Source organism: Melampsora larici-populina (genome assembly GCF_000204055.1).
Source record: "Melampsora larici-populina 98AG31 unplaced genomic scaffold MELLAscaffold_16, whole genome shotgun sequence".
Taxonomy (NCBI): Eukaryota; Fungi; Basidiomycota; class Pucciniomycetes; order Pucciniales; family Melampsoraceae; genus Melampsora; species Melampsora laricis-populina.
Genome location: NW_006768780.1, coordinates 1,158,601 through 1,169,960, shown reverse-complemented (window position 1 = coordinate 1,169,960; position 11,360 = coordinate 1,158,601). Strand labels below are relative to the sequence as shown.

At 46.4% G+C, this 11,360-nt stretch overlaps 2 protein-coding genes across 2 annotated transcripts; both read left to right on the top strand.

The window, feature by feature from the left end:
• Positions 1-4,198: 4,198 nt before the first annotated feature.
• On the top strand, positions 4,199-4,764 carry MELLADRAFT_86028 (uncharacterized protein; the record flags this gene model as incomplete). Its single annotated transcript, XM_007409556.1, has 3 exons — positions 4,199-4,264; positions 4,330-4,686; positions 4,747-4,764. 3 exons carry the CDS (start codon positions 4,199-4,201, stop codon positions 4,762-4,764), a joined length of 441 nt encoding a protein of 146 aa, XP_007409618.1.
• Positions 4,765-6,164: 1,400 nt separating this feature from the next.
• MELLADRAFT_62854 (uncharacterized protein) lies at positions 6,165-9,029 on the top strand (the record flags this gene model as incomplete). Its single annotated transcript, XM_007409557.1, has 9 exons — positions 6,165-6,239; positions 6,292-6,675; positions 6,737-6,911; positions 6,971-7,064; positions 7,117-7,467; positions 7,515-7,617; positions 7,956-8,280; positions 8,336-8,725; positions 9,013-9,029. 9 exons carry the CDS (start codon positions 6,165-6,167, stop codon positions 9,027-9,029), a joined length of 1,914 nt encoding a protein of 637 aa, XP_007409619.1.
• Between the last annotated feature and the right edge of the window lie 2,331 nt (positions 9,030-11,360).

Below are 11,360 nucleotides of genomic sequence, written 5' to 3'. Positions count from 1 at the left end.
CCGGCGGAGTCGGGGATCTCCGGTACACCGAACCGCCGGTACGGTAGTCGGGCAAAGACTGTATAGTCCCCGACCCCGATCCGACTCCGTAGGATCGGAAGCCGGGCTGGGGTAGGCAGATCCCCGATTTTTCTCGGAGAACCGGCACCCGGTAGGTTGATTATACACAATTGATATATTCATTTATAGAGAGCTAGAATAGATACAGTAAGTAAACTAATAACAATATTTAAACAGAGTATATAATAAACGAGGTCGGCATGAAACAATCGATGTGATCGATCAGTAGAAAACTTTAAGTACAGATAAAAGATGAATCATGAATAGTGTTTAAGGAGAGTTAAGAAAGTGAGTTTGAAAAATCAAGAAACTTGTGATTGATCGGTCCAAAAGGTGAGGGATAGATGAAAGATGATCAATCAATGATAGCAATGGGTTCAGCCTGGCAACCGGGCAATACAAATAGCGGACCAAAAACACGATACCATTCCTTGAGGCACAGAAGTGCTTCTACACTCAAATCCGAGAGTTTACTCCTTTGAGGTGTCAGAATGACCTTGGTCTTTGAAAAGGCACCTTCGGAGGGAGCACTGGTAGCAGGAATGGCCAAGTACTTCATGGCCATCTGACTCAAAATTGGATAGCTTTTGACCTTGCTTTTCCAATAGAGCAGAATGTCGGCATCGGCAGGTTCAACTAAATCGCTTAAATAACGGCTGAGTTCGCTCTCAAACGAAGCCGGTCCAATGGTTGTCCCATAGATCTCGGCCCCAAAGTAAGATTGACTCGTGGTTTTCGAGGCTTGGTGTGCAACTTCATTCGGAGATTCAAACTTCAAGGCTTCGGAGCAGAACATGTCTTTCAATTTTGCCGGGGATGTGTCATAACGATCTAAAACCTCAGATTTGGCCTATCATATAAGAACGAGAGATAAAACATATAACAATGTCAGTTATACATCAAATGGGGAGAGTTCATTGGTTGAGAAATGAGAAGTCACACCTCAAAGAATGACATCTTGAGTCGTGGATCCAAGATAGTTGCACATACCGCACCGGGTTTGAGTAGAACATTCTTGAAATAAGTCTCAAGCTTCTCTATCATCACTCGAGCAGCGGGAATCAAGTGGTCATTGTCATAAGTTGATATAACCTAAATACACATGATTGAATAAAAAAACTCTTGTAAGTTTCAAATCATCACAAGTGAAGTATCAAGTTTGAAGACTTATGTTGTTCAATCGACCCATTACGGCAATGTAGATTGGTATTACAGTGTGGAGTGTAGGAAATCGTGATCGGCAAAGCTCATTGGTGGCTTTGGACAGTGGTTCTAAAAAATTACACATCTGCTCAACGTAAGTCCACTCAACATCAGTCAGCTGAAACTTCGTAGCACCAGGACGTTCACAGAATTGCTGGACAGCTTTGCGGAGGCGGAGTAGGCGTTGGAACATGAGAAAAGTGGAGTTCCAGCGAGTTTCAACATCGGGGATCAGAGCTACAGCAGTTCCTTGTGAGATCGGGTCAATTTCATCTACATTCTCAGTTGGTTTGGGAGCCAGGAATTGGAGAGCAGTGTTGACTTTGGTTTCATCGGTTGGGTCAGCTGGATCAGTTGAATCTAAAGAAATACTTCGTAGTAGCTTCACAATCTTCGAAAAAGCCTCCGATCTCTGAGGACTGCTACGGACCCAGACTACAAGTCCGTGACATCTTGACCTGATAGTCGAAAGGTTTGCTGTACTTGAATCGGATCGATCGACTAGGTTGGCTAGATCCATTGGTCCACTCGAAGCATCTGAGGGATTGACTAATGCATCTTCAACCACACCAAAGGCGTCAAGGCCTTTGTGAGCAGCAAGATTTATTACATGTGCAACACAACCAAAGAGAGACTCGATAGGATTGAAGTTCTTGATTTCAGGAGACTCGTGAATGAGTTTGGCTATCTTCCCATTCTTGTTTTCATTGTCAGCGGTAATGGTTGAGAGTGAATCAACAATGTTATACTTGATCAAGTATTTTACAAATAGATCAGCATAATTCAAAGCCACATGTTGTCCTAAAAGGTAAGGGAATATGTGAGCTTGATAGGTATGTTGGGGAGAAGCAGAGAGGGCTTGGAAAGAACTGACCTGAAACACGGGGAATGCCAATGGTCAACGATTTAAGCTCAAAATTGTCGGTGATGAAATGTGCTGTGATTGACATGTAAGCACGTTGATTTGGAGACGTCCAACCATCTTGTGTGAAAGAAATATACTTTGCTTTGTTAAATACATTATTCTTGATATAGTTCTGAAAGAATTGAAACATCGAAATCGTGTGTCTGGCTGTGGTGTGTCGTTTGACAATCATTCCTGCTGTCTGAGGATTGCAAAGCTTCAACAGATGCTTGAAAGATTGACGATTTATCAAAGCAAAAGGAAGATCCGCTTCAGCAATGAAATAGGAAATTGCCGTTTTGAGAGTTTCAGTGTTCAGTGCAAGCTGTTCAAAACAAACACTCAGCAAAGTTACAAGCTTGGTCAAGGTTGAATTCATTGGGTCATAAATGCTTACTACATGCTGAGTCTTGATCCTCTTGAACGAGCCTTCCAATGAAGTTTGATTTGACTGCTCCGCCAGCTCAGGATTATACAATCCATGAAGTCGCTGGAGATGATCCGACATGGCCTTTGTACTAGAAGTCTTGTCGCGGGCAAGCGCCTTTCCACAAACTTTACCACTAGATAGAACTACTGAACAAACTGTTTTATCTCCATGAATCGTGAAATGGCACCAGACATATGAGGACTTGCCACGTTTTGCTATGGTGTCTTCACTACCAACTTGAGATGATGAGCAAGAAGAGTTTGAAGCCATGTATAAAATAAAAGTGGTGTTATTGTACTAGTAAGGATAATGCGATAAAAGTCAATGTTTGAAAGGTGACAGATTCAAGAGCAATAAAAAAACAAAAAAAGAACAACTCAAGGAGCTGTAGATTAACACCTTAATATATGAAGATGTGTTGTAACTAATAAGGAGAATATAATAAAAAGGAATATTTGAACGGTAAAAGTTATGAGAGCAGTAAAAAAGAAGATATATGACAACTCAGGGTTTAATTTATGAAGATAATAAAGTTGGCTAGCAAGATGGATCCGATGGGGCAAGAGTCTAAAGAGCAGCAGCTTCCTTTTATGGGCTGGATTTAATCACATTACTTGTGAGAATAGCATCCGCACTAATAATTTTACAGCAATGGGCACAGGGCACTTCACCAAATAATCTTCCAATGTGAAGTTATGTCCAATAGAGTCTGGAATGATTGGTGATCCAAACATATAACTTACTTTCATGTGCTTGATTTGTGCATGTTGCTGCTTTCAGAAGTGGCTCAGCTTCATCGAGAACTCGCGGAGATTCAGCGGAAAACCGGATTATCGGTGGGAAACCGATTTTCCGGTGGCGGGGGTCGGGCTGGGGGTTTTGATATTAATCTCCGCCGGGGCGGGGTCGGCTCGGAAGCCGGGCTTCCTTTTTGCTTTTTACTCGGGGGGTCGGTCTGGGCGGTCTCCGTTCCCGACAAGCCGGGGCTCATCCTGACTCGCGGCCTACCACTGCGACACCCCAACTACAGGCCTCACCTCGCTCAATCTATCAACCAACAGACATTCCGTGTCAGCGCGGCCCTAAATGTTTCCAAACCCATTCAGCGATACTCAATCCATCTCCTGCGCCCGATTTTTTCTGCTAATCTATTATGTTAGTCGTTTTGAACCCGTGTCACCGCCATGCTAGCTGTGGCCCAACACCCCCAGCCACATCCAATCGACCTCAACCGGTCGTGAACTCTCACCCAATACACGATATTACCAGTCATCATAATATTCAACTCAAATCACGGCGAGGAGGGACCACTCACGGACTTTTGCACTGAAACCGTCCCTTTGTCAACAAACTAAACCAGCGCAGCCATCATGTGGACCATTCGGACTCGACCCAGGTCAACTCACTCAGTCTTGCATGGGCTCACATGACCTCGCGATGCAGTCCACACCTGAGGTTGGTAGCCTTCTCAACGACACATATACATATATAGACGTCAAGTCTAATACATCAATGCCACCAACGTATCGACTCAATTCAGCTGCTCTTTCAATACTTCAAACTACCTTCTGGATAAAAAGTTACCTTACGCTGTCATACCCATGCAATCCCACTTGCCTGCCGAGCTACCTCTACGCTTCAGCTGCATCTTTTGGACCAGAAACCAAGTGTGTAAATCTCTCTGCACTTTTGCTATCAAACTGACTCGCTTTATAAGGTCCATATGCCTCAGCTTCCTCCCAATCCCAAATACAAATATTTCCAGACCGATGTCGTCTTCAACCGAGGTACGCTTACAGGCGCTGGATTATTGATCGCGGCGAAACACTGCAACACACAGATCCGTCATAATCATGCCTACAAGTTGGAAGGTCCAGTCTCAGCTGGATGTGACACAGTTTCGACCATTTTTGAAGAAGCAGAAAACACAATTGTCATTGATTCTGCTGAAGTCCGCCTTCATCCGCTGCTTAACAAGGTCTCAGCCCAGGGTGTGGGCCAAATTCTTGAGTGGTCTCTCCGACGGGTTCACAACCAGCGTACGGCAATTGAAGTTATTAAAGTCCTACATCGAGGTCGAGATGCAACAGTAAGTTTGCACTGTCCCTCTGCTTCTAGGATCGGTCTGATGCTGATTAACCTGTATCAGGGCAAGAGACAGGTCTAATTTGTTTCGAATTACTTGATTGGGACTAGCATCAGCTCGAGTCTAACATTGGACGATCTTTCAGTCGGAAATGTGATCGCCCTCCGGGGCAATGTGGTGGGTCACGATTCAAGGGATAACGCGTGGGAGATTAACGTAAGTCTTACTACTTTCCACCACCGCCATCTTCGATGCTGACTGTTCAAAATAGACCACGGAAATTTTTATGATACAGACCCCGTCTCATCCTAGGAGAAGCAGGCGGTTGCGAGGCATGGGCCCTGTTGCTAATTAAGACGGCTTGATACTGGCATATACCGTTTTATTCTCGCCCCGAACCGTCCTCCTATAAACCCCCCTTACGTGTACATATTACTTCCAAGTTTGTGTAATTAATTAGCAACGATCAACTCATGTTCACGCTCAAACTTCACCACTGTGTAGAAAACCATCTTGCCATTTTAAACATTATCTTTTTCGATTGATCCCACCTCCCGCGCTGTTTCCATGCCGAGAAAACAGGGTCAAACGCCCCTAGCCAAATTGAACCTATCTCTATGCGGGCAGGCCATCAGGAATGCCCAATGGGAATCAAACGTTTCGCAAGGACGCTCTCTTTATCAAATTCATCTCAGCCACAACCCTACCTACGTTCGATTTCGAGGTCCCAGCTCGGGCCCTTCAGGGCCAACGGGTCACCGAGAAGTCAGTAACTTTAGTGTCCTCATTGACCTTTCAGTTCTACAACTTTGACGCCCACTAACGTCGCAGCGCGATTGCCGACCGCATATCAGATCAGGATCCATCGGGACAAGCAATGAAGGGAGGAAATCGATTTGACCGGACGCAATGATTGGTCGGGCAAGCGTGCGTGGGCCTGCCACCTTGCCCTGGCGGCGTATTTCCCCCACCATGGGCCGGCAATCAAAGGGTAATCCCAGTCCTCATTAGAATTCGCCGTTGTAATTCTACCGTCCTGACATTATTTGAAAAACGTCTGATAGCGTGCCAATTCTAAGGACAAACCATCGGACCCACTGTAGATGAAAACCACATGAACAAAGCCGAGAACCGTCCCTTGCGATCTCGACAATCGACTGCGAACGAAGGAATCAGTGCTGATTCAAATTTGGTCTGGAGACAGGCTGACAGCCTCAATCGGAAATTCCGACAAGGTCTGCTATGTCACTTACTCGACATTCGCTTCCTGCAGCCAGCTTTGCAAGGATTTTCCGCGCAGAAGACCTATATAAAGGCCTTGGGCGGTCTTTATTTCATCAACAGTCCACGCCGACCTTCTCTGCATAACATAACAACTTCAAAGAACCTGATCTGAACTACAACGCTTTCTCATCGCTTTTTGGATTACATTTGAATTTGTTTCTTTATCTCTTCTTCGACCACTTTCACAACCAAAGGTGATGTCGTCAGCTAACGCCCCATCTAAAAAATCACATCCATTCAACATCTCAGGTGTCGTCGAGGTATCAGAAATTGTACGTGAAACTTCCCAATACGTTCAAGGCTGATACTGATACAACATCACAGCTTCCGCCTCTCAACGACTTAAGCTACACGTGGAGAAACTCCACAGTCTCCATAACTTGCAATGGCTTGGATGACGCGAACGAACGTGAATACGATGGCATCCTTACTGGCTACTCTGCAACGGAGCACGAAGTCGAGGATGAACACTGTTATACAATCAAAGGCCGCATGATCCCATCATCCGAATGTGCCGATTTTCAAATCTACTTCGACCCGATTCATAAGATAGATTCGGGCCCATTGGATACTTTTGTAGGAAGGCTCCATGACAATACCGCGGCGTCTGGATTTGGCATAGTAGGAGCGAAGACGGAGGTGCCTGACCTGAACTCCGACTCGGCGATTTTGGTCTTTGTCATGAAACACACTGATTACAGACCTGAGGTAACAACGCCTGCTTCGTGCCCTACCTAGACTTGGCTGACTCATTTGTTCCGCGACGCAGGACAAGTCCACACACGAATTTGAGGTTGAATATCGCATGCGGCCCACACCCAACTTGAAAAAGACCCAAGCTTTGATTCAAGAAGGCAAGGAAACTTTGGTTCATGGTTACATCGTGGACTGGAGCGAAGCGCACAATCGCTGGGTTGTGGATGCAAGTGTTCACCATCTGTCAAGTATATGGCTGCGTTGATACACCTCACTAACGTGCCTTAACATTGCCCTTAGGTCACAGGCATCAACATTGCGAGCGGGCATCAATCTGTAACAAAGAAGAAAGCCACGACCAGTTCTCAGGTTACCGCGACAGGCCGGGTGAAACCAGCTAAGTGAGTCAATTTCATATCCTCTTTTAACTCAGCTGATGTATGAGTTCCTCAGACATAACAGCACCCCAACTAAACCGGCTCAAGTCACGCCTAAGAAACGAGCCGCGCCAGCAGCCAAGAGCAAAGCGCGTGCTGCTGCCCCCGCCGCAGCGAATGATGGATTCGACGAAGGATTTGAGGAGGCTGACCAACCGGAAGAACCAGTTGTGCCTCCTGTTAAAAAGCGAGCCCCGACTGCCGCTAAAGGCAAGGCGCGTGCCGCCGCTGTTTGCGAACCGGAAGAGGAACTCGAGGACGGGATGTTTGAGGCTGAGTTCGACGATGCATTTGAACCACCCACTCAGGGAACAAGCACCGGCCGTGGAACCAAAGCTGGCCGAGTGCCCAGACGTCCTCGCGGAGCGTGAATTGGGATGGGGGGTTATTTGGTGTCGTACCTATCGTGATCAGCCATTTTTGTCGATTCTATTTCCACTCCTGGCCCAAGTCGGACTGGCTCGGTCGCTTGGGCCGTTATCTGTTTGTTCCAATTGCAATTGAATTTCATCGTGCCGTGAGTTATCCCAAGGCTCTAACAGGCCATTCAACATTGCGCCCACAAGACGTGTGCTCCCTTTCGACTGAAACATCCCCAGCGAGAAAATGCTGGCTGCCTCGCTGAAATGATCAATCAGGATATCGTGGCCTGAAAGAGGTTCATACATTGTCAAAATTCAAAGCGCCACTGCAACGGAACGATTTATATCTTTTTTAACATTCAATCTTGCCTTCTGCCAGGACACACCTTCCGATATTAGCCTCACATTCTTCGCGCAGTGACAACCTGCTCCAGTTGTATTTCACAAGACCGTACTCGCTTCCGCACGATTCAAGACGATAACTGCAAACCAGAATTTCTCGCCAACACGTATGGCGTCGTTATACCCAGCAGCCTCGATTGGCCCTGCGGCTCGCACCCGATCTGACTTGGCAGAGCTGAGCTTAGCAGCCAGGTTTCCGGGGGAAATGCCGCTCGACATCGGAGACTGTGACGATCCATGCGTCGCCTGTGGCGCGTTACATTGGCGAGCCGAGCGCACTCAGGACGACTGGAAAGCAGAACACGCCTCCTACTCATCATGCTGCCAGAAGAGAGCGGTGGCCTTGCCAAGCAATGGCTTAGAAAATAAGCTTGCACCTCAATTTGTCCAGGATTTACTCACAGGGAGTGACTCAGGTACGATCTTTCACTTTCCGCGTTGATACAATGCTAAGCCTGCATTGCTCGATAGATTCAAAGCATTTCAGAAAACATATTCGAGCGTACAACAACTCTCTGTCCTTTACTTCGAATGGAGTGGAAACGGACAAGTCTGTCGCGGGAAATGGAGGGACTTGGACGTATCGAATCTTTGGGCAACTTAGCCATAACATCGGAGCCCTCTTGCCTCCGGAAGGCGCGCCTAGAAAGTTTGCGCAGATTTTCATGGGCGGTGACCAAGCCGAGGGAGAAGCTGCAGCTCGATCGAAGGCTGCGGGCGGAGGACTGAGACCAGCTATCCTGAAAAGATTCCAGCGATTTTTGTATGCCAAAAACCCATTTGCAAAATTATACAAATCGGCCGAAGAAGTCGCGAATGGCACAGAGCTCAAGACAATCAAAATCAAATCCCTTGCTGTTGGTAACCGAGACAGAAATCGGTACAACTTTCCGACGTGTAATCAAGTGGCGGCGATAATTCAAGGCGACGGCGAGGTAGGGTCAACGGACCGTGACATCATCTTGCACCGCCAAAGTGGGCTATTGCGACGGATATCTGAACTGAATACGACATACTTCGCCTTGAGGTATCCCATTTTGTTTATGTATGGGTCCCACGGTTGGGACAAACATTACCGTAATCCCGCCTCTAGGCGTAAGTTGTTCTATCTTTTCAGGAGTGGTTTCGAGAAGATTACAAATTGACAGTCTGTGGTATTCAATAGGACCAACGGGAAAAATCAGCCGTTCGGAGCATTGCGCCTATCAACTGTTCGAGCGCTCAGACAAATTCTCTGCAATCCTTCGAGGGGGACGTCTGTTGCAAGAATATGCGGTGGATATGTACATTTGTGTTGAAAATGCAAGGTTGAAATACTTCCGTCTCAATCAGCCAAAGTTGCGTGCGGAATTGTACAACGGGGCGGCTGAAGGCCTTCACAACAACGATTTCGCCATCGGACGAAACATTATCTTGCCTTCGTCTTTTGTGGGAGGAGCAAGAGCGATGCACGAACTCTATCATGATGCTATGTCATTGGTTAAGCGGTTTGGCCACCCAAGTCTTTTCATCACGATGACGGGAAACCCGCATTGGCCAGAGGTCACTCGCGCTTTACTGCCTGGCCAAAAAGCTGAAGACCGTCCTGATCTTCTCGCGAGGGTGTTCTATCTGAAGTTGCAAGAGATGCACAAGGATGTGAGGAAGCGCGGGCGCTTGGGGAATTGCATTTCTGATGTACACACAGTCGAGTTCCAAAAACGAGGTGCACCTCATGCGCATACTATTCTAATCAACGACGGAATGACCACACCACGGACACCGGAGGAAGTCGACCTCATTGTGTCAGCAACAATCCCCGATCCCGAGGAAGATCCTATCTTATATGAGTTGGTCGTGCAATCAATGGTTCACGGCCCATGCGACAAGAGCAAGTCGTGTTGGAACGGCACCAAATGCAAATACGGCTATCCGCAAACGTTCAGTCCTGTTACAGCGATGACCGAAAGGTCCTATCCTCAGTATAAACGGCCAGATGATGGTCGAAGCTTTGTCAAAAATGGAGTTACTTACACGAATCGCGACATCGTTCCGTATAATCGATTCTTATTGCTCAAGTACCGATGCCACATCAACGTGGAAATCGCAACCAGTATGAAATCAGTAAAGTATCTTTATAAGTACATAGCAAAGGGTCATGATAGGCAGGCATTAGCAATGGAGAAGGAGGATGAAGTCACTGAGTACGTCGATGGTCGGTACTTGGCAGCCCCAGAAGGTGTGTGCTTTCTTGCAATGAATTTAAGGGTTTCAGCTGACATGTCCTTATAGCAATAGTCCGGTTGTTACAGATGCCTCTTTCTGGAAATCACCCGGCTGTTAATCGGCTCGCGCTCCACGACAAATACACAAATATGGTCTATTTTCGCAATAATGAGGCTCTGAGAGCTGCGATTGATTCAGGCAGAGCCAAGAGAACAACTTTATCAGAATTTTTCCGGATGGCCAGTGCAAATGAATTAGTGGAGAGGACTACTTTTACGGTCCGAACTTTGCTATACACTGAAATGACGGATTACTACTGGTGGAATAAGAGCGAGAAACGTTGGGCTCGGAGGCAAAAAAATATTCGTTCAATAAGTCGGCTGTATTTCGCGAAGCCAGGCCATGGGGACAGACAACGTCGAAACCGCTGCGCTACGCACAGCAATATCAGGGGTACTGGATAGTGGTGTGAAGTACCACTATCCTGAGGACACGCTACGCACCACTATCTCGGAGGACCCGCTATGACATTTATGTAGTGGCGTGGGTAAGTCACTACCGGCCACTACAATATTTGCGCACTATCGCTACGATAGCGCACACAGTTTATGTTAAGTATGAACATAGAATTTTATTAAAAGTCATATAAAGAATATCTGGCAAACATATACAAGAATCATTAAAAAGCTGAGTAAGAGAGTAGACGAATAGGAAAAAAAGAAAAAACAAAATGTATTAAGGATAGTTTAGAAGTAGAAGGGGATCTAAATGAATGAGATAAAAAATGAGACTGTGAGTGAATGTAGGAAAAAAACAAAGCCAAACTGATTCAAAGAGAGTAAAGAAACAAAAGATCGAGTCAGACTGAAAGAGAGAGGATATAATAATAAGAAAAAAAGAAAGATCGATTCATCTTCTGTCCATCTTTTCCACCAAGGCAAAAGCCTCAGAAAACTCGCCAGGAACCTTTATCCCCGCCCTAAGCCACTCCCGAGAAGAAGCACATCGCTCGATGGTACGGCTACTCATAGCCGATCGATCAGACCCACACACGTCAGCTGCACCTGAAAAACATCGTTCACATGAACAAGTTGTTCCTGAACATGCCAGAAAGTCACGAGCCATGATCGAAAGGACCGGGAATGCCCCTGAATTGTCCTAAAACAGAAGAGGTCATTAGAAACTTTGAGTATGATGAAAATGAAACAAAAACATACCTTCCACCACGATAAAAGTGTGCCAGCAGTGAGTGGGAATTTCCCTGACATATAACCCTCATACTCTTGCTCGG